General features: G+C 39.5%; 2 protein-coding genes and 1 long non-coding RNA gene across 10 annotated transcripts in view; 2 read left to right on the top strand and 1 right to left on the bottom strand.

Annotated features, from left to right (window-relative positions):
• Positions 1–6388, top strand: part of SCN2A (sodium voltage-gated channel alpha subunit 2) — a 79169-nt gene extending 72781 nt beyond the window's left edge. For all 6 annotated transcript variants that reach the window (XM_061343668.1, XM_061343648.1, XM_061343679.1 and 3 more), the window contains 3 exons: positions 344–448; positions 1482–1752; positions 3071–6388. In XM_061343668.1, the coding sequence (XP_061199652.1) occupies positions 344–448; positions 1482–1752; positions 3071–4266 (1572 nt within the window). In that variant the 3' untranslated portion in view covers positions 4267–6388. The remainder of the gene's footprint in view (positions 1–343; positions 449–1481; positions 1753–3070) is intronic.
• A 519-nt stretch (positions 6389–6907) lies between these two features.
• Positions 6908–8348, bottom strand: LOC133224447 (uncharacterized). The gene is made up of 2 exons (XR_009728852.1): positions 8096–8348; positions 6908–7309 (listed from the first exon to the last, which is right to left on the bottom strand). It is a non-coding gene; the product is annotated as an uncharacterized LOC133224447 (long non-coding RNA).
• Positions 8349–8505: 157 nt separating this feature from the next.
• Positions 8506–23811, top strand: part of CSRNP3 (cysteine and serine rich nuclear protein 3) — a 109453-nt gene continuing 94147 nt past the window's right edge. Inside the window, exon 1 of one of the 3 annotated variants that reach the window (XM_061343561.1) lies at positions 8506–8653. The gene's annotated coding sequence lies outside the window, so the exon portion shown is untranslated. Of the gene's footprint in view, positions 8654–8771; positions 8943–11881; positions 11907–23811 lie in introns of those variants that run through there. The other 2 variants (XM_061343570.1, XM_061343587.1) reach the window with 2 other exon arrangements.

The raw sequence follows: 23811 nt of genomic DNA, 5'->3' as shown, positions 1-23811 counted from the left end.
CTAGTTTGTGCCTCTGTAATAACTGATGAAGCTTAGTAGAACAGAAAAAGCATACTCTCCTTCCTCTATGCCTCCCTGTCCCCAAAGGAAAGCAAAGGTTTACTGCAAACAATGCAATTTCAAAAGCCTCCCAGAAAAAACACCCCAAACATTAAAAGTGGAATATGTAAAGCAATTCTTCTGTTGTGAAAGTATTAATAATCATAACAGGGCATTTTTATGTCTGTCCAGGCTTTTTCCACAGATTAAAATGTGAACAAGAGTGATTATTACTATTCAGTATTGTTTATAAGTAATCAATAGAAATATGTGATTGTAACCAGTTTTTGTTTCTTTGGTTTACTTTGGAGGTCAAGACATTTTTATGACAGAAGAACAGAAGAAATACTACAATGCAATGAAAAAACTGGGTTCAAAGAAACCACAAAAGCCAATACCTCGACCAGCAGTAAGAATAAAAATCGATTCTGATATTTTCAGGTTTATTTAAAATTGGGGTTGTTTCAGTTATGCCTTAGGCTGAATTGAGTTGTAAACTAAAAAGTCATATAAGAAAATCCTTATTCATATGAAATCAGATTTTTTTTTCTCTCTTTGTCTGAATATGGTAGACTCTTCCCTTTTCTCCCTTATTATTTCTCTGCTGATGGCAATGGCATTTTATGCGGCATTTTTTCAAAACACTGGTTTGATTAGAACAATTAAATGTAGCAGTGTATTTATCAAAATGCGTGAAAACCTTAGGGTACAGGCTTTTTCAATCACCAAGGAGGACTCTGAAACTGCTGTATGGGGGCAGCTTATTTTATCATTGCTTCAAAAATAATCCCTTTTGCCCTTCACACTCCTGTTGCACAATCCATGCAATAGTTTGCTCTCCTCAGCAGGCCTACCCTAGCACTACAGAGCAGGGTTTGGCTGGAGCAGAGTGTTCCCAGCTCTTCAGTTCTACTTTAGATTGTGGAACCCGCTCAGTGGCCAGCCCATCCATCAGTAAATTCTCTATAGTTGAAAAATGGAAGATGCTGTTTTGAAGGTAATTTTGGTGGCATGAAGAGTACTGAATTCAGGGCTTGAAAACTTTGTGAGTTTTCTGGCAAATGAAGCATTACTAACTCTCAGCCTGCTTACACTCACCCACTTTAGGGTTTTTTTTTTTGCCAAGCTAAGCATTCAGTTAACAGTCTGTGTCACAAAATGTTACAGTGCACTGGTTCTGGGTGGCAAAGTCTCCCTTGCAGCTTCAAAAAAATGCACCACGCATGTTTTGAAATCATCCTTTTAATGCTTATAAACACAGTACTTGTATTTCTATTTAATTGTGTTTACACGTCCGAGCTAGAAAGTGCATACAAATGGAGCACTTCATGGGAGACAGGCAATCCCCTTCCTACTAGATTTGGATAATTTGTAGCAATTCCAAAGAAAAGAAACTTTACCCAATGTGTATTGTAATGAATCTTATTTTTTTCCCTCCCCAGAACAAATTCCAAGGCATGGTCTTTGATTTTGTGACAAAACAAGCATTTGATATCAGTATCATGATACTTATCTGCCTTAACATGGTCACGATGATGGTAGAAACGGATGATCAGAGTGAAGACATGGAAAACATTTTATATTGGATTAACCTGGTGTTTATTGTACTTTTCACTGGAGAATTTGTCCTGAAATTGATTTCACTTCGCCATTATTACTTTACTGTAGGCTGGAATATTTTTGATTTTGTGGTTGTCATTCTCTCCATAGTAGGTAAGAATAATTCATTTTTATGAAATGGCTAATTCTGCAGAAACTGGCACTTTTTTTGGCATGTAAGGTCTATTTATATTTTGGGTCAATACTGTCACTAGAAAGTTCAACCATGAGTTTTATTTCTTCTGATTTTATATTATCCATTAGATAACTGAACAGCACGGTAAGACATTTTTTAGCAATAGGTTTCATAACTCTCACTTTTCCATTAGTCGAAATTAGATACTTATTCTGAATGCAGTAGAAATTCCTCAGCATACAAACAAACCCATATGTGAAAGGCCATTTTGATACAAACTAGCAGTGGCAGTTGCAGGAAGAGTCCAACAATCAGAAATCCAGGAGAAGAATCTGTGTGGGGCTGTTGCTAGGCTAGCATGCAAGCAGCCCGGACAGCAGGGTAAAACCCTCAGCTTGCTTCAGACTTCTGTTTGATCCTGGGAGGTTTTATGCCTGAGCTAGGGTGAGCGACCAGAGAAATAGAGCTGAAGCCAATGTAGTAATAAATCTATGGCTCTGCTAATCTTTGCTTTATCTAAAGGAGAAAAGATGAAAGAACTTGAGTAAAAATTCTGTCATTTTAACTTCTCAGAACTTGCCATTTTTGTATGGAAACAAATTATTTTTTGTAATTTTTTGTAATAAAAAAATGTAATTATTTTTTCTGCTTTGAGGTACATAATGCTCAATTCTTCTACTCTTCAGTGAGTTCTGAGAAACCTTCTTATCATCACTTTCTTTAGGTTTGGAATTGCTGTGTCATTTAATACTAGACTTGTGGTCACACCATTTCATGTGTGATTAAGTTGTTATCTTCAAACATACATATTTTCTTTGAATACCATCACTTGATTATGTGGCACTTTAATATTATTATAAGTATGCTCTTTCTTCAGATTAATTGAGATTATTTTTTGTTACAGTTCAACAGAAAGCTGCCTGGTCCTAGCATTTGCTAGTCCAAATACGTTAATTATAAGTTCTTCCTAAAAAAGAGTAATTTTTTGTATTTGTGCATCTTTTTGCATACTCAGTCCTACAATTAATACTTAAAAATATAATTGATGCAGCCTTTTCTTATCCTGCAAATTACTTCAGAATCTCTCTTGGGATTTATGGGTTTCTAAAGCACACCAAACCTACAAGTTTTTTGTAAGGTTTTACAGGGGTTTTGTAAAAACAGCTGAACGGCTAATTTCTAAAATCTCTTCAAATATCCTATTCGTAAAGTTATACAGTGTTTGTAGGATAAGTTTTTTAAGTGGTTTTTAAATGTAATAATAATCTTTACTAATTTAACTTGTGTTTTCAACAGGTATGTTCTTAGCTGAGATGATTGAGAAATATTTTGTGTCCCCAACGCTATTCAGAGTCATCCGACTTGCCAGAATTGGCCGAATCCTGCGTCTCATTAAAGGCGCTAAGGGAATCCGCACGCTGCTGTTTGCTTTGATGATGTCTCTTCCTGCTTTGTTCAACATTGGTCTGCTGCTGTTCCTTGTCATGTTTATCTATGCGATCTTTGGCATGTCCAACTTTGCCTATGTTAAGAGGGAAGTTGGGATTGATGACATGTTCAACTTTGAAACGTTTGGCAACAGCATGATCTGCCTGTTTCAAATTACCACATCTGCAGGCTGGGATGGTTTGCTAGCTCCAATTCTTAACAGTGGGGAGCCAGACTGTGATCCGTATAAAGATCATCCAGGGAGCTCTGTGAAAGGTGACTGCGGCAACCCTTCTGTTGGGATTTTCTTCTTTGTCAGCTACATTATCATATCATTTCTGGTAGTGGTGAACATGTACATTGCTGTGATTTTGGAGAACTTCAGCGTTGCTACTGAAGAAAGCGCTGAACCCTTGAGCGAGGATGACTTTGAGATGTTCTATGAAGTCTGGGAGAAGTTTGATCCCGATGCAACACAATTCATAGAGTTCAGTAAGCTGTCAGATTTTGCAGCTTCATTAGATCCTCCTCTTCTTATCGCAAAACCAAACAAAGTCCAGCTTATTGCAATGGATCTGCCCATGGTAAGCGGTGACAGAATTCACTGCCTCGACATCTTGTTTGCTTTCACAAAGCGTGTTTTGGGGGAAAGTGGGGAAATGGATGCCCTCAGAATACAGATGGAAGATCGGTTTATGGCAGCCAATCCTTCTAAAGTCTCCTATGAGCCAATTACCACCACATTAAAGAGAAAACAGGAGGAGGTATCTGCTGTCATTATTCAGCGTGCTTACAGACGTCATCTTTTAAGGCAAAAAGTCAAAAAAGTTTCATGTATATTTAATCAGGATAAAGGTAAGGATGAGGACAATCTGCCCATGAAAGGAGATATGATTATGGATAAACTAAATGAGAACTCTACTCCAGAAAAAACAGATATGACCCCATCCACAACCTCCCCACCATCCTATGATAGTGTAACAAAGCCAGACAAGGATAAATATGAAAAAGACAAATCAGAAAAAGAAGATAAAGGTAAAGACAGCAGGGAAAGTAAAAAGTAACACAGAATTGTTTCTGATAAACTGTTTACAGCCTGAGAAAGTATGTATTTGTGTCAACAGGACTCCTGTAGGAGGTACATGCCAAACTGACAGTTTTTACATATATAAATATATATATAATTATATATATATATAAAAGGTCAGTGCCTATAACAAGACAGTGACCCCTCGTCATCAAACTGCAACTCTGTAAAACAGGGTAACATCTTGACAGGAGGTTGTTGTTTTTATTACCAGCTGACACTGCTGAAGAGAAGATAAAATGGCCAATCAGACTGTAGGGACCAGTTAAAAAAACAAAGGTGCGAACCTATGAATCTCTGTGTTTAACGTGAAACACGCAGTACAGAAATTGTATCCACTGTTTGCATTTCAACAGCCACATTTGCCATATTTTTACAAAAATCAGTGTTGGTGAACTTATCATTTTTTAATTCACAGGTTGTTTACTATTATATGTGACTATTTTTGTAAATGGGTTTTATGTTGGGGAAGGGGGTATGAGAACCAGGTGTTCTACTCTCGGATTCTCTATAATGTACAGACAGAAGTGATTTGCATGAAGGCATGCTGCACTTGTAGTTCATGCATGGGAAAACATGACGTCGCACAAAGCAGCAGAGTCTGACTACTTCCATGTTTCAGGGTGGCTCTATATTTTGAGGTGCTTAATAACAGTATCCATCTAGTATCTCATCCAGACAAATTTTAATGTGCCTGTAAAGTCCCATAGAGTCTACAATAATAGAACAGATGTTTTATTTTTTCATAAGTCATCTAACTGTAGTTGAACAAACTGCATAGATAATTTACCAAGGGACATAGCGTCCATTTTTTTTCTGTAGAAAACGGCTTACCTGAACTTGGGGAATTGAATTTACCAAAAACCTGCAAACCTTAAGGATTATGAAGTTGTTCTGCTTCACCCTGCAGTATCGTTTAGCCATCTTCTGCTCTCAGCAAGGTTGACATTGTATGTGTTGATTAAAAAAGTACCGTCTATGTAAATAGTTATTTTATCCCGTGGTGCATGTTTGAGCAAACAAATAATGACCTGTGCACAATATTTATTGCATCAAATATGTACCACAGTAAGTGTAGTTTGCAAGCTTTCAACAGCTGATACAAAGTATTCCGTACCATTATAGATAGTTTGGAAGCTATCACTGATGCATGTTTATCTTGCCTTTGCTGCTGTAATTTTACTCCTTCCACTGTTAAAAGTCTAATATGGGAAGCCATATCTCAGTGGTTAAGTGAAACAAATTGCTCAATTGGTCGTCATTCTTTCATGACATCAAGCAATAGTTTGCAGCTATTTAAAAGCTCCTTGCTTTGCATTCTAAAATTTTAAGTGACTACTGTACGGTGTATAGTCAGACTGTACAGGATATGTTGCAAACTGCTTAATCTGTTGAAACATACATGGATAGAATTTTCTAAGAAAATATAAATATTGTAAAAAATACCATTTTATTTTATTTTTCAGCATTTTGTACATAAAATAAGAATTGAGAATTATCTTCAGGTTGATGTCACTGTCACTTTTGTTACTTTCTATCCATAGCACTTTTTAATTCAAGAACTTCACAAAATAAGAAACAAAGGAAAGAATGGGGTAGCTTTAGGTTTCTGCTTTTTTATTAGTACTGTATTTTTGCACACATTTTAATGTGAAATAAGTTTCAAACTGAGTCCAAAATGCACTTGCTTCCAAATAGATATAACTTGTAATTGAAATGTGTTGGGGAAGACTTGTTTAAAATTCTAGCACTGCCTGCATCAGAAGTTTCAAGGTAGTCTTTTTATTCATGAAATCTTTACCAGTGTTTGTTTACATAGACTATTCTTCTTGTTGATTCATGCTGCACTAGAACTGTTCAAAATATAATATGGGATCCACAATGCTTTTTTTCCACAGGAATTAAATAGCAAACTTGTATAATTGAACACATCAGGACATTTTGTTTCTTACACAAGCAAAAATTCGATGTTGACTCCTCCTTTTACAAAAATATTGACTTGTGTGTCCGTGAACTGCATGCAGGAAAATGCTATTACCATACAGAACAGTAAATCACATTACAGTTGAGCCAAAAGAATAAAGATTTCATTTTTTATTGTATTTAATTGTTCTGTCTTTGTTTTCATCACTAAAAAATGTTGGCTATCAAGAGGTGTTATGAAAATAAAATGGGAACATATAGTGTAAGAAATAAGGAGTAGCGATTAAAAATTTTAACACTAGATTTGCAAAAGTAATAAATTGAAGCCATATGCTTTTACAAGATCTTCAATATGAATTGGACTTAACAGTCTTTGGCTTATTAATCCTGCTTAAAAGTATTCTTAAAAGTAGGATAATGTTTATGCGTACATGATGATTAAACCCCGTTTTCATGTCAGGCATTCTCAGACAACTAGAAAAAAACAGATGTTAAAGAAACTACCTAGCTATCAAGGCTGAAAACCAGTATGACATTTTACATTTGAAGTGAAAAGTTATTTTTGTGTGATAACAAAAATTTTGTTTACTATATGATTTGTAAAATACTTATAATCTGTTATTTTGCTTTAAGACATGAGGGGTTTTTGCAGGAACTTTGCAGGAAGTTTTGGTAAAGCATCAAATTTCTTTGGGTTGTTTTTTTGTTTGTTTGTTTTTTTAATGTTAGGGTGCTGAATGCAGTTATAATGTGAAAAATACTACGATTTTAAACTTGTATGGTGAATTTACAGAGTGCTCTTCACTGTCAGTGAGCTGCCATACATAGAACAGTGCATGCATATGCATGGAAGGGCTGATACCAGAATCCAGGAGGTAGGACGGGCATGACAAAAGTGTTGGCAGTGGAACTGAGAATTTTGAGGGGATTACTATAAGTATTTATTGTGTCAGTCATGTCATGTGAATTACCTGCTCTATCTCCACAGAATTCCTCACGAGATGCTTAGAAGTATGTTGGAAAAATAGCTGGTTTCAAAGTATTTCTTTTTCCCCTAACAGCGCTTCCTATGTGACACAAATCAGTTTCCTGAAAAACTGAGGGACAAGAAATTGTCTTTAACGATGTCATATGAGTGTCTTCTCAATGCATTAAAGTTACATTTCATTTACATTGTTGCAAAGTCATCTCTGAGCCTGTAAAACGTGCTAAAATTGGTTCTGAATAAAATAGCATTTGCCACACTGAAAGCAGGGAAGATGATGTTTTTTAGGTAGCAATCACATTTGAGTGCTATTTCTAACAAGGATTTTTCTCTGTTGTAAAATAATGCCCTTAGGGTAGGATACCCTGAATGAATTAAAAGCTAAGGAAAACACGCACTCATCACAGGTGTGCAGACAGGTATCCCTGTGAAGTATCAGGAAAACCAGACATAGCCAAAGCTTTACGTGATGTGCAAGTCTTGGCTTTGGGACAAACGCTTTCCAACGGAGCAGCTGGATGATGCCCATTATCTCCCCACATTTTTCAACCACTAATGGTCTGTCAAGATTGCTTACACCAAAAATGACTATTACTATACGAACGCAGTAAGTTCTCAGGCTGCAGTGTTGCAATTTGATTTCCTACCTCTGCCTATGAATAAACACAGTTGTCAGGGTAAGGTCTAGGATAAGAAAAAATGAGAGAACCTTAATTTCTTTAATTTAAGGACCAAAGCTATGGCTGTTTGGTTGGTCTTTCGGAGGGAAAGGTATTGAAAAAAAATGCAGTTACATACAGTTGTATGAATTAGACCATTCAGAAAATAATCATTATTCTTCTTGCAGGGATTCATACCTAACAGACAGCTAGTACAAATGAGAAACATAATTAAATACCTCAAAACCAATAAGCAGGTATGGTTTTGCTTGGGCCCCTCTTCCCCCTTCTTTTTTTACATATCTGTAGATTTGCTGAGAACACCTGCTAATAGGCTACAAACCAACTGTGCGCAGGTTCATCCACCGCAGCCATCTCCTGTATTTCACCGGTTCTGTTACAGAGGAATCCCGCTCCCTACGGCGGTGGTCCGAGATACGCAGGGTCTGAGCGCTCGAGTAGCGCCATGAGCCCGTCCCTTCATGCGCCCTACAAAGCCGCGTGGGTCTCCCTGTGTCGTCCCCCCGCCCCGGGAGGCCGCCGCTGGGCTCCCCACGCCGCCTGCCGCCACGCAGCTCCCGGGGCCCTCCGCTCTCTCCGCCCGGCGGGACAGCGCCGCCTCCCGGCTGCTCCGCGCGGTGCGCCTCGGCCAGCACCGCCAGCCCCTCCTCCGCCAGGACCGCAGGCGCGGCGGATGGGGGCCGCCTCCCGGGCGGGTGGGACATGAGCGCCCGCTCCGAGCCCGGCGGCGGTCGGGTGCCTCGGGACCTACTCGTGTTTGCAGCTGCAGGAGGCAGGTACGGGGAGCGTGGGGTGGGGAGGGCAGCGCAGCGCGGCGTGTGAGGCGTGTGGCCGCGGGCTGCTGCCGCTGCCGGGGGAAGCGTGAGCCCTGGGCGGCACCTCTGCGCACGGCGGCCCCGGCCCAACGCGTGCTGAAGCGGGCCGAGGGAGGTGGCCGGTGCTGCGCAGCACGGGGCTCTCCGCCGGTGACGGAGGGAGGGCAGGGGCCGGGCTTGCCCGTTACCTGCCGTTGCTGGCTGAGCAGCCCAGGCGGCGGCAGCATTAGCTGGAGCACCGGTTGTTCAGGTGAGGACCCGTAAGCGCGCTGAGTGTTCCTGACCGCAGGGGAGGCTGTGGAGCAAGGGTGCACCCGTGGTTAGCCCAGGAGCTGGGGGGGCACTTCGTGAAGAAGGAAACGAGTGTGCAGTTGTTGTTGCGATGAGAGAGCAGCTGAATGCACTGGATCCTCGCCGGTAAAACCATTTGCCGTTCCTGGCGTTCCTGACACCGGGCACTCCCAGGGCTGAGGCGAGGTGGCCTGCGGCACCCCTTAGGGCTCGGGGTTTCCACTGTCCCCTGGAGCTGCAGATGCCTCAGCCCCTTCGCTCCCAGCTGCGCCGGGTGGCTCGTACCGTGCTGTGCCGTGCCAGGCTGGGTACCGGTAGCGCTGGCGTGCCGCTGGCATCCAGGCAGGCCGACCTGCCTCCCTGCGCGGGTGGCGGCGGAGCGCTGCGAGGGCAGCCGGCGGTATCCCGTGTAGCCAGAGCTGTCCACTGGAATAAATAGGAACCATTTCGCAAGGTTGCTGTGGTTCTGGATAAATCCTGTGCTGCTGCAAAACTGTGCTAGTCCTGCGTGAGAAACTGCTCTGAACCTGCTCAGCACAGCAAACTCCAGAGCAACAGATACCACCCGTTCTTTCGTTGCCTGAGTAGGTAGGAAAGACAAACTGTTGAGCAGTGGCTGATGCAAACTATTAGAGCTACAGAATAAACAGGCTGCTTCAGGAAGGAAGGCATGCGCCATCCCCCGATTCTTTCATTCGTATTAATGAATTGTACCCATCTGATTTTGCAGCGCTTTGAATGAGGGTGTGTTTTACTGGGGGAAGGTTTGTTACCTGAAGTCCGGCACAAATGATTGCACATCCACAGTTGTTGCCTTTGTTTCACCAGTGTGCAAGTTGGAGAACGAGCCCTTCACTTAGAATGTGTGAGGAAAAATAAAGCTCTAAGAATTTCGTAAACTTGAATATATTTGGGAGGTGGTAAAGTAAATAAAGACACAAGAGCAAAGGTACCAGAGTGGCATAGCCTAGGGTGGCTCCAGGACAACTTCTGTGCTCTTCAGTCTTGTCACAGGGAAGCAAGCTAAATAATCTCTTAAATAGCACTTTTAATAATGGACTATGAGGAAAGGTCTGCCCTTTCTGTATGCCTGTTCTTTTCTGTGTTTTTTTTTTGTTTGTTTGTTTTCTTTTGTTCTAATATGTTATTTTGTGCTTATTGCATGAAGCATAACTGAGGTTAGCCTCGCTAGTTGAGGGTGACTCACTGAAAATCTCATCTATCATTTCTTTTAGAGAATGCAGTAGAGAGAAGGGAAACCAGGAAACTCGGAGAGAATGTTTCTATTTATCTTTGCGACTAAGCATCCTTTATTTTAAAGTGTTCTTGCATGCCTTTGATGGAGCTCTTTATATCTGACCAGCTTTTATCATGGGATAAACAACTTTCTGCAGTATGTGGTGTAGGTTTGGTCGAACCTAGAGAAATCTGTTTGTAATTTGAGTTACGTAGTCTCAGATTTCTGGGTTATGAAGCATTTCAGTGTGGGCTCGCTTCATCACTTGATGGGGACCCTTACTTGCGCTTGCATCATACAGTGTCGCTTTACTGTGAATTTATAGTTTTTAAAGGTTTTGTGCTTTATTGCTTAGACTTTGGATTCTGTCAGGTCATTGTAAAGACAATTTAATATCATTTTCTGCCTTTGTGATTGCGTAGCAACAACAGCTTGGAAAAAATAAGCAATAAGCTACTGTAGGAGGTTGTAATTGTGTTGTTACAACACATATCTGCTACTGTAAATTGTTGTACTTTTGAAACAAATAGCCTTGTAGAGAGGCTGCCGATCGGAATACACCGCAGTTTGGTGTTTGTCACACTGATAGTACAGCAGTAGAAGTAGCAGCTCACTTTAACCACAGACAGATGTTAGAACACTGATGTAATACATTGATTCACTTGTTCAAAGATGAGAGGGGGTGAATGGGGTTGAACTGGGGTTTGTTTTCTTTTCTAAATAGCCAAGTATAAATAGGGCAGTCTTCTACAGGTGGTTGATGGTGAGTAATTTAGAGAAACAGTGAGCCAGAGGACAAAGGGAGTTGGATGTCACTGGCAGCAAAGACATCTGCCTAACACTTGTATGAATTGAGAAATGCAGAGCATCCATACTACTGAAATAATGTCTTGGCAAATAGATGCAGTGTTAAGTGAAAGACTGATATATGCAGTAAAATGAACTAGAAGATTAAATATTTTCCTGTGTTTTTTACTATTTGTAGTATAGTTTGTTGCACTGGTTACTTTCTTACTGCACAGCCCCTTTTCCCCACCAGTCACCACTCAGGAAAAGATACTGGTATTTTTGCTAATTTTAAAAATCTGTCAAATTAATAATGTCACCCCATTCTCAGTATAAAATTTTACCATTAGAAGCTTTGCATACTTGATTGTTTTACCTTGTTGTAAACTGCTTGGCTTCTTAAGCCCAGTTTAAATACTTTTGCAAGCCATAGTAAAGGTGCAGGTGTCACCTCCCTCCCCCCATCCATCATCCTGTTTACCTATGACTTTGTCAGGCAAAAATGAAAAAGCCTGTTGCATTTCCCAGGTGTGAAAGCCTTCCGTTGCTATGAATGTCCTCAGTTATTTGATGATTTGTCCAAGCATTTCACCAGACGTGTGCAGTTCTGTGCCAGGGCATGCAGGCTAGGTCAAAAAAGGAGAATGGGCATGGCTAAATTGTGGGCAGCTGCTCTAATCTGTACCCTGGGGCAGGGGATGAAATGAAGAGTTAATCAAAACTAATTGGTTTCAATGGCGCTACCTTCTGTGTAATGTGCTGTCTGATAAGCAACTGTTAGAATAGATAAAAAATTATGTTTTTAAGAACAGATAAAAAATAATGTATTTCCTAATTAATGGTTCTGCAGAGCCATCTGGAACCCTGAACTGAAGACAGGATTTGTACTTAGTTTCCAAGGTTCCTTTTTAAAGTATTTTTTCATAATCTGATACATAAATTGTTATAATGTTAAAATAAAAATTTATTTCGATTATATATTGAGACTGCTTGGATGTGCAAAGGCAGTTTTTGCAAATACTGTTTTGCAAAACTGTTTTCTCCAGGGATCTTCCCAGCTTTGTGGTTGTGTTACAAATCAGCACATGGCCTAGAGGTCACACCATTTCAATGCAGTACTTCTCATCTGGTGTTCTCGAGACATTTTATATCATACACGTTTGACAGGAAAATAAATCTAGCACCTCTGTAAGATTTATAATGGGGTGCCAAAAAGGGTATGTTTGTAATATGAATTCCGTGTTATTACACAGATCCTTTGATCAGCTTGTTGGTTTTTTTACTCACACTTCTGGGAACTGTTTGTGTTCAAGTGGGAATTGCATGACTCTAGATTTGACACTGATTTTTCACTTTGCTTTGAAGTGCCAGCAGCTTTCTCAAAAGGCTTGATATTCTATTTTAGTAATCAAACGTTAATTTTTGTTACCTGGTGAGAACACAGATGCAAAGGGCAAATTGCATGATAACTACCCTTGAAATATAGTGTTAAACAATTGCATTATTGTAGATCTTGCTTTATACAGCCAGTCTTAAGCAGTATTCTTTTTTTGTGTGCCTATCAGCAAGTGCTTTAGGATTATGTTTGTTGTTGTTGGGTTTTTTTTGTTGTTATTTTTAAGGATCTGTTTATTGTCTTGTGTGTAGATGAACTAAGCAGTATAAATCGTGAGTGTACACTTTATACCAAGTATATCTGGAAAAGACATACATACAAGTTGGTATTCTTGAATTGTATGCAGTAAGGCTTAACCACTAATTTGCTTACCTTCCTTTGTATAAACAAAATATATAAGTGCAGCTTTTAGTGAAAATCTGCAAAATGTTTGTGGAAGGAGAGTTTGGAAGTAAGATTTGAGGAAGCATTTTGTTTTCAGGTTGCAAATACCCAAGCATTTTTGATACAAGAACCTGGACTACTGGTAATTTCCCAGCAGACACGTTTCTGTTGTAGCCTTGCCATGTCATGACTGGCTTTTTTTGCAGTTCCCATGGCAACGAGGATTTTTGATCTGCAAAGCAGAATAATGTGTATGGTTTGAGGAGGTATATTTTATTTTTTTTTAATCACAGAGGAAATGTTGATCCATGAAAACTGATCAGGCACTCTGCTGTCCCCCTCACCCCCCCACCTCACTCTTTAATAATCTGTGTTTTGCCCATAAGATTACATTTAAATGTGAAATCCTGACAAGAATGCAGTTAATTGTTCTATTTTTTGACATAGCATAAGAGATTGTGGAAAATCTGTAAAGGCTTACTGTAGTGATAGCATGGAAAACATGTCCTCTTCCAGGTGGAGTCTTGACAAACAGAAGGCCATTGTACATGTATATAAATTTTAATGTGTATATATTTGTGAGCATTGTGTATGCATATAAGGAGGAATGAGAGTTCAAGTTGCTCAGGATTTGCATTTGCTTCTGATAATTTGACTTTCTGGTAAGAAAGTCAATTTCTTTGGCTTCGACTCATTTCCAGGATGTATTCATAAAATACTTTTCAAATGGACTTACGCATTTTAACTAAAGAATCTCAAAATACTGTACTTGATTCACAAACAAAAAATTGTTAACAGTGGTAATAATTTTGTGTGTGTGCCCTGTATCCCTCACATTCTCAAATGAACACATGGGTAGCATGGGAACTAAATAATTAACAGAAGCTCCCATAGGCACAGGTTGTTTTTTCTAGAGTTTTCTTTGTTAAGTTTCTTTTTGAGCTCTCTCCCCCAAAAGAAGCCAGTTGAGATTTGTCAAGTTCCCTCCACACCCACTTTGTTTGGTTTTATTTGTTTAGGGTTTTGTGCAACTGGTAAAAAAGAAAATGGGAACAATAGAGGCAAAGGAGGTAATTATCATTTATGTTGTAAAAGCCCTCTCAATAGTGCATGTAAGAAAGATATGTTTATAACACCTGAAAGGCAATTTAGAGACATATTAAAAACCAATTTAGAAAGTCAAATCTGCTGCCACTGGCCTGCTGGTCTTCCTGTTGTTTGGTCTGGGAGACCTCTCTCCCACAGCCACCATCACTGTACACACAGGTAGGATAATTCTGAAATCATGAAAAGGAAAATAACCACTGCACTGATCTCAGCAAGTGAAGCTACTCATTCAAAGACGTGCAGTTATGCTGGAGAAGTATTGTGCAGGTGTAGGGCAACCTAGTATTCAGGTAATAACTTCATCCAGAGACCTGCTTGTGAAAGATTTTTTTCACTAGTGCTATCACCTATGTATGTCATAGCTGTGACAAAATAACTTTCATATACAAGAGATAGAAATTGAGCTTAACACCCATACCCAGACATAAATACCTTGGATGAATATCAGGGTTTTTTCAAGTGAAGCTGCAAGTTCTGAAATTACTATTATTTTTTTTTTCTCCCCACTCCCCCAGCCTTCTGAGAGATGTATTGAATAGGGGAGGTACCTGCAACTTAGACCTCCGTCACTCTTCTCAGGAACAACTTTCAAGTCAGTTCAGTGCTTATGTTGACAAAACAGCTTAGAGCCTGCAGTAGTGTATCATCCATAATGCTGCGTGTGATCCTGGAGTATCCTTATGTTTGGGAATTCAGAAAAATCGAGGTATGAAAACTGGAATTCTGAACACAGGTCTGCAAAGATTTATGGCAACCGATAGCATCTGGCAGTGTATTGCATAATACCCCCTCCCACAACCTCAGCCTATTTGTAAGAGCTTGAAGGTTTATTTTGATATTTGCTTTTTCTGGCTTTGCTTGTAACCCTAGGCAGTGCAGTGTTTCACTGAATAATTTCACAGAATCACAGAATATCAGGTTAGAAGGGACCTCAAGGATCATGAGGTTCAACCTTTCTTGGGTAGGCATAACCTAGACCAGGTGTCCCAGCACCCTGTCTAGCTGAATCTTAAAAGTATGTAATGGTGGGGAATTCACCACTTCCTGGAGATTATTCCAGTAGCTGATTGCTCTCATTATGAAAAATTTTCCTCTTATGTCCAGTCAAAATCTCCCCAGGATTAACTTGTGCCAATTATTGGTCATCTTTTCAGTGTGCCTCCTTGTATAAAGGGAGTATCTGTCTTCTTTGTAGTCACCATTTAAATGCAGTATTTTGTCCAGTGCTCCCTGAGAATTCAAGAGAAGCTATGGTTTCTAGCTTGGGCTTGGTTTCAGAAACGTGTAAAGTTTAGGAGAAGGGGTCACTTAAATGCAGTAAAAGAAAAAGAAGAGTTGTGAATTGCAATATCAGATCTCTTCTTTTATTTATGGTGAGAATGTGGGGCTGGTGATCCTGCGTGAAGCTGGCTGAATAGGTCAAACAGCCAGCTTCTGCATCTCTGTTGAGACACATTAGGAGGAGTGACAATGCAATGACATAGTCACTGACCCCAGATTGTTCTCAGCTATAAATCCACTGGTTGCAGTCTCCACTGTTCCTCAGCATGTGCCGTTCACGTTTAAGGGCTTTTCAGATCATCTCAACCACCATCTGCTACATAATGGAAACAAAAACAATTGTGCTGTGTGTGGAGCCAGCTGACTCCCTTAGCAGAGATGAAGGTTTGCAAAATACATCTTGTCTCTGTGAACTTGTTTGTCTGGTTGGTCTCATTGAAATACTGTGCACTAGTCACTAGGCTGTTGTGATGGATGAAAAATAAACCAAGGTAATGATTCACAGGAACATACATGTTTTTCAAGCAGGTCAGATACTGCATAAAATAATGTGTGTTCTCATGCTTGTGTGCAAGAAATACTGCATATCCTAATGTCTCTCTAGTAAGAAGAAGGGAAAGCCAGTCTATATGTGAAGCATCTTATCAGCATGAATATATTGGTAACAGTTGTCCTGCATGGGCAGAAAAGATATGCAACAGGATTTCTTAACTGCAAGTGTTCACTAGGTGTCAGTGCATGATCATACTGAACTGATGCTGTCAATGAGTTCTTTCAGGATTGTGGTACCTCCCTAACGAAAAGGGATTTTAAAGAAAGCAACTACTTTTGTCTACATAATGCAGTGTGGTTTAAATTTAAGAGCAACTAATGATTAACTCAGTTTTGTTTTATAGGAGCAGTCTGATAAAAATGCTGATTTAGAACCAAACCCCACCATGTTTTGTGCTTAATAAGCATCATTTAAAGACTTCAAGTAGCCCGTGTTGATCTTTATCTAGCTTTCTTGTTAATATCTGGTGTATTACTGATCAAACACTCTATGTGATAATGATGCTGCTCCCAGTTGTGACTAAAATTCCTATTAAGATGAGGAAAAATTACAGTTTTCATAGTGATATGTTATCTGTATCACAAACACATTCACCTAATTGCTTGAAAAACTGTTTTCCTTAAGGGATGTAAAAGATCGAGTCTGTAAATATCAATTGAAGTGGAGGAGAACCCAATGAATATAGCTGAAATATCCTGGATTTCTGTAAGAAAATGTTGTTCTCTTGCCATGTCATGTCACTGGAATGGAATATCATGTTTATTAGAATATCTTGTATGACCTGCATCACAGTATTATATTTTTTAAAAATATTTTTAAGCTTATTTGAATTAATATTTAGTCTGGTGTTACTGATAGATGACTAGGGAATGTATCTTTTCAACAGAGTGAACAGCATTAATCTAGAAGTTTAAATTGTTACAAAATGGGTATTTTCTGTCTTGCATGTGAAAGTATTCAGTGAGAACTATATATTAGTAGGTCAAAATAGCAAAGATAGTAATTCACTTGATAAATGCAAATATTTGAAATAGCTTTTGTGTACCTTCCAGTTAGCACTGAACTTTCTTTATTGTATTGTAAACCATAGCACATATTTACGTGTTACTCTTTTATATCTGTTCTATTTACAAGTGAGGCCTTTTTTAGCACTATTCCCTGGTACCCTAAGGAAAGTGTTAATACTTGTGCTAATAGTTAAGAGAAGTTAGCTTGATGAGAAATACACATTTTTTGGTTTATGATGAACGCTATATTGGTAACTATTCAGTATGCAGCAGAAATACTGATGTGGTTGGTTGATGGCAAACCTTCAGTATTTTCTCTGTTGTTATAGCTGTACAAGAGGGCCGTCTTTGGTGCCATCTTTGTTTATTCATACCACTTAACTGTCAGATAGAAACTATCTGATTGTCAGACAAAGGCATATTTCTTCCCGCCTGGTGTCCCTACAGTTACATCATGCAGTGACATTTAAGCACTGCAGCTTTCACCATGGGACCTGCCTGGCCAGATTTTAAGGCAGATTATGATGGAGCTTGTCTAAGAAGGTCCATAAGACATATGGTAGGAAGACTGTAGAGATTAAAATGACCATTGTTCAACATACACTTTTCCCTTACACAGGCATACTGAATCTAAACACATATAACAACTTCTAAATAAATGAGAACTTGAGTAGCTTCTTGCTACCTATGGCCCTCTGCGGCTTTGAACACTGAATGAAAACACATTCTCCATCTTTAATTGCTTGTTAACTTAACTAGAATTGTTGCGTACTCACAATGATGCAAAATCAAACAGATTCTGTCACTATCTTAAAAAATGTTCCTAACTAAGGTATAACATTTTATACAAAATGCTGATTTTTTCCTTTCAGTGACAACTTTGGGATTCTTTCAGGACCTCTTTTCAGAAGCTGATCTATCTGAAAAGAGATCTCTGCGCAGTGACAAAATCTTTATCTTCCCTTGTTTGATGTGTCTTGAGAAATTTGTTTAAAAGAATTTGAGATGCTTGCTTTCTACTGTACTGCTTTCTATTGCTAACTGTGACATTCTGTTGGTATGTTTCCTTTGAAGTTTATGATTCCATAAAGCATTTTCTTGCAGACCTCCTGCTGCACTGAAGGTGATTAAAAAGGCATTTGCAACTCAGGATATCAATCTGATGGTTGTCTGCAGCTGCAACATTTAAAGTAATGCATACTGTGTTTTTAGCATGGAAAATAGAGCTTATGTCTCTGCAAAATACAGAAAGAGAAATTTGATCATACTGCATTTCACTGGGGTTTCCACCTTGCTGAAATGGACATACTAGCACAGTAGGATGTCTGAATTTCTAAGCTGCTTTAGCATATAGGCAGCTGTGTGCATGAAGCACTGAACCCTCTTCTGTGGGCTGTTTAACGTAATAGATTTTCTCTTTACCAGTGATAGACATGTGCTTATTTAAAATGGTTGAGAGCAAAGTTGAGAGACTTGGTTACTGTTCTTTCCTCTGCCTGAAGGTATTCAAATCCACCCCTGCATCTTACAGAAATGTACCATAATTGTCAAGCTATAGAATAATTTGGGGAAGATAGTGCTAAACAGGGGTCTTTATTTTGGGCGATATTGGGTGAAAAGGGGAATAACACTCTGTATTAGGCTGTTCATTTGTGTGGAAGGATAGCATCAGCAGTACTAGGCAAGAAGCGCGAGTACTACCACTAGCACCAATGATGCTTGGTGTGAAGGAGGAACTCCTTCAGTGACTTCTGCAGTTAAATTTTACAGAAATATATTTAAAAATTTAGTACGTGCATTGGTGGAAATGTAAAACAGTGGCTTTTTAGGTTTTGGGTGTTTTTTTTAAACAAGAAAATAGGTTATGAAAAAAATACATGTTTTATGCTTGTACAATGTACTTGAAGACCACATTCACCATTTGGTCCTTTCTCTTTAATCACTGGTTGGCATATGGATGTGCAGGAAATCAAAAATCTGAAACGGAAGAAGGGTGACTTTCAAATGGGTAAAAACTTGTGGGAAGAAACACATTAAGGGGGCTAGAACACTGTGCATTTGGTTGGAATCGGGATAGTAGCACACAGAGCATGATTGATCCAATATAAATTTAGCTGATTTTTAATTTTATTCTTTGAAAGTTGAGACATGCCCACAGTGTTAATTTGAGATCAGCATCCAATATTCAGAGGAAATGTATTTTGATATTATCCCCGTTCTTCATGTTTTTCCACTTTTCCTGTCTGAATTAGATGTTTGTAAATAACTGCAGTATAGCTGCTTAGGCTCAGAATATTTGGCTTCATCCATTTATGTTCCTGGACTTTTCTTGCAATACAGATATCTCAACTACTGAACACTGTGAAAAAAAGAAAAAGTATTTGTGGTATCTGTTATTTAACAAACTTGCAAGAACATTTCAGTACACACACATGCACATACGATTTCTTCAGGCAAGTGTCAGGCATTACCTCTAAATGCAAGTTTGGTAACAACATCTGTAGGAATCAATTACTGTGAGCATTCCATGTAAACCATGCTTGCATTTGAATAGGAACTTTGATCCCATAGTGGAAATAAAGGTCTTAAAGACTGATTTTGTAGTTTCTTCATCAATAAAATCCCTTATTAATGGTCCTAATGGGGGAGGAGAGAGGGTTTATACTTTGCCTGTATGGTCTTTGGTATTTAATAATTATTAATAAAAAAACTAAAAGTCTCCAGGCAACCTGAGCAGCATATTTTTTTAGGCATCTTTATGCATAATTGACAGCTAGGTCAGAATTGGATCGACTTAAAATAAGCTTAAAGTTTTCATTAAGTCGGCGCATTAGTAAAGAAAGGACTATAAATAAAAGAAGAAACTAGCCTAACCTGCAAAATAAGCAGAAAGAAAAAGAATCCTTATTAGCCTTTCAGGTATTCAGCTGTGGTGACTAAGTAAAAATCTCGTAAGGTGCCTGTCATAACAGTGAAAAAGTGTTATTCCTCCCTGATCTAGCTGTCAGTCTGTGTTCCTTCTAAAAGGGGTAGTACCTCATCTTTTTTCTTACTGTGCTGTGTCAGCATTATGCTTCTCACTGGCGCAGATATGGCTGAACACCAATATTTGTTTATTTTTACAGCTAATAAAAATTGGGTTGGTAAACTTGTCCAGGTTTGCTTAATATTTCCTTTCAGTCGTGAAGTCTAGGTTATGGTTCAAAAGAAACTTGTTTTTAACGTCTGATGTTTTAGGCTTGTGTACCGTTATTTAGTTGTGAGAAGTCAATTGCTAATTTTTGGGAAGAACTTACATGACTTAGTTGTTGGTGTGTAAATAAGGAAAATTGGAAATACTTTCCATGCTAGAAAGTACTTATCAGAGAGTCATAGATGAGTTAATGGAATTCCACATATACTTTTGTGCTTTGCTTAGCTTTTTCTGTCATTTATTATACCACTTGTGATTTCACTGAAGGCAGATGACTGTACTCTTGAGCTGATTGAAGAAATATAAATTGATCTTGGAAAGTGAGTGGGAGTCTGAGGAAGTTGAAATTATGTAACTTAACATTTCGGAGAGATGAAAATTAGTCTGCCTTGAATAGGTTATTAAATTTTGTCCTAAGATTTGTCCCCACCTGGCCGTGTTTTCATAGAGGTTTCTGGTTTTGTTATGGTAGGGTGTGTTTTTTTTTTTGTTGTTGTGGTGTTGGGGTTTTTTTGTTCGTTTAGCGGGTTGATTTTGTTGTTTGTTTTCCACAAGTATTTTATTTATTTATTTATTTTTAAGACAAAATGAGAATTTGTTTTAGTTTTCCTTGGATTTGTTTATCAAGGAGTAAAGAAAAACTCACCTGCTGTAACAGACGTACTGCAGTACTGTTTCTCTTAGAACTAAGGAAGGAGCTAACTGCTTTTGGCCTGCACAAGAAGTGTAGTTTTCCCATACACACCCACCCCTTCACCCTCCCTTTCTTCCAACAGTTTTTACAGCTTCTTGATAAATAATTCCTACTAAACTAAGGTGTATTCAAGTGTCAGATCCACTGACCAGCACAGACACTTTCTAGCATACTTGTGTGCCATGTATAAAGGGCTCTGTTACTGTTCTGAACTGGCACAGCTGCTTCAGAGATGGCACAGCATTCAAGGGTCTGTTGAAGAGTAAAAACATATGAATGCTGTGCTAAAGTATTCCTGTTCTTCATTCCTGAAGCAGTTTCAATTTTCAAACTAAAGGGTGATGTGTTTTCACTGTGTATTGCCCATAATTATCCAGCTGCTTCTCCAACCTAACAGTCATCCCTTTAGGCTTCATTAAATGCAGTCAGTCGGGCATTGAAGCCAATATAGCTTGTTGTTTGGCTTCTGCATTTTAATATGTTGCTATTTCAGACTGTGGAGTCCTGTTTTTCTAAGACTCATGGAAGTTGCATCACACACATCCTATCCAATAGCTTCTCATTAATTAAACCTCAGACTGCTGGAATCCTACATGCCTTGAGAGATTTCTAAGGCCAGTAGGTGATGGCATCTGTCCACAATTTGTGAGAAAGAAACATCAGTTCTCCATTTGTTTTCACTCATAAATCATAAGTAATTTCCTTGCAATGGCAGCAGCTTCAAATTAAGGAAATCTTGGCCTGGATTTCATAGTTGAGCATCAGCGGGTTCCAGTTCTTTTGACCACACCGGAATTTTCGGTCAGCCACCCTGAGTGCACACCAGTAAGTCAGACATAGTTAATTTGTCACTTTCTTATTTTTTCCTCTGTCAGTGTTTATTGTGCTTGGGGGCCATGCTTACACATGTCTTAATTACACTGGATCCTGAGTTGCCATATGAAATTGGAAGTGGCAGTCAAATGCACATAGCCTTTTGATGCCTTACAAGCTTGGTCACTCCTTCTTCAAGGGTATTTCCACAGACAGGTAGGATGCTGAGAAACAAGGTGTTACAATGTCTCTTTCCATTCAGGAAATTTAGTAGATCTAACCTGTACACTGTGACATACCTTCCTGGCATCTTGCTAATAGAACAGTAAATGACATCCTTATTTCTAGACCACGCATGAAGAAATCATTTGGATGTCCTAGCTACAATCTTAGAGGAAAGTGATTATTCTGTAGGAAGTCTGAGCTCTTCCAGCATTAATCAGTGACGTGGTAACTCTTTTGATCCTGAGCTGGGCAGTAGCCACCATTTTTCTTAGGCAAATGCCTGATCCTGCAGTAAGTTGACTGGTGCAAGTAGGTAACAAATGGGTAACAGTCTCAAATGTCTGCCTATAGCTTTCACTAAATATAAAGCTCCACCTGTGTCTTCATTAAGCAGAATATTAGAGCTACCTCACATTTGACAGAAGAGATCTACCATAACTGGCTTCTAATGAAGGACTGTGTGATCCACTATCACAGTTACATAACGTGAGGATACCTGCTGGGAACCATGCGCTATATGAATACGTGCATGGGATAGGGAGTGGAGATTGAGAGAGGTGTTATTACCAGTAATCTGAGTTCTTTGAGATATGTATAATTTACAAGGACCCTTTGCCCCTGGCCATTGTTTCCCTTTCTTTCTCTCCTACTTGTGCAGGTTAGTGTTTCAGAAGAAAATAAAGCGGTGCATAAGGTGCTATGTGGTATCCTAAACATGACAGCAGGCAGAAATCAGCATATCATATACTCAATGGCAGAAGGAAAAGCTGGTCTAGTCTTGAAGTAGATACACCTATGAACCATAGGAAACCACAGTTACTGATAAGCTCTCATCCCCATCTCTATATGTACCTAGTTTCTCAAAATTTGAAATAAAGGCCATTAGTGAAAAACTGGATGCAGAATTTAATAAATTAAGGATCAGCTTTAATACTGAATGTTAACAATGTTGCAAGTAGTTTTTAGTATTGATTTAGCTTTAAAGAATTTTAACTCCTCCGAACTTCTCTGTCTTTCACAGAATCATAGAATAGTTCAGGTTGGATCATCAAGTTCCAACCCCCCTGACATGGGCAGGGACACCTCACACTAAACCATGCCACCCAAGGCTCTGTCCAACCTGGCCTTGAACAGCGCCAGGAATGGAGCATTCACAAATTCCCTGGGTAACCCATTCCAGTGCCTCACCAACTTTACAGTAAAAAACTTCTTCCTTATAGCCAATCTAAATTTCCCCTGTTTAAATTTTAACCCGTTACCCCTTGTCCTATCACTACAGTCCCTAATGAAGAGTGCCTCCCCAGCATCCTTATAGGCCCCCTTCAGGTACTGGAAGGCTGCTATGAGGTCTCCACGCAGCCCCAACTTTTGCAGCCTACCTTCATACAGGAGGTGCTCCAGTCCCCTGATCATCCTCGTGGCCCTCCTCTGGACTTGTTCCAACAGTTCCATGTCCTTTTTATGTTTAGGACACCAGAACTGCACACAATACTCCAGGTGAGGTCTCACAAGAGCAGAGTAGAGGGGCAGGATCACCTCCTTCAACCTGCTGGTCACGCTCCTTTTGATGCAGCCCAGGATACGGTTGGCTTTCTGTCCTGCAAGCGCTGAAGCCAGCTCATGTTAAGTTTCTCATCAGCCAAGACCCCCAAGTCCTTCTCTGCAGGGCTGCTCTGAATCTCTTCTCTGCCAGCTTACAGCTGTGCCTGGGATTGCTCCGACCCAGGTGTAGGACCTTGCACTTGGCATGGTTAAACTTCATGAGGTTGGCATCAGCCCACCTCGCAAGCGTGTCAAGGTCGCTCTGAATGGCATTCCTTCCCTCCAGCATATCAACTGAACCACACAACTCAGTATCATCGGCAAACTTGCTGAGTGTGCACTCAATCCCACTGTCCATGTCAGCGACAAAGATGTTGAACAAGACTGGTCCCAACACCGATCCCTGAGGGACACCACTCGTTACTGTGGTAACGAGTCTCCAGCTGAACATTGAGCCATTGACCACAACTCTTTGTGTGCGGCCATCCAGCCAGTTCTTTATCCACCGAGTGATTCATCAGATTGATGTCTCTTCAGTTTAGAAACAAGGATGTTGTATGGGACAGCATTGAATGCTTTACACAAGTCCATGTAGGTGACGTCAAATGCT

Source organism: Neopsephotus bourkii, unplaced genomic scaffold (genome assembly GCF_033783945.1).
Source record: "Neopsephotus bourkii isolate Nb327-2 ecotype Australia unplaced genomic scaffold, CSIRO-AGI_Nbou_v1 NB_196, whole genome shotgun sequence".
NCBI classification, from domain to species: Eukaryota; Metazoa; Chordata; class Aves; order Psittaciformes; family Psittacidae; genus Neopsephotus; species Neopsephotus bourkii.
This window is presented reverse-complemented; position numbering and strand designations above follow the sequence as displayed.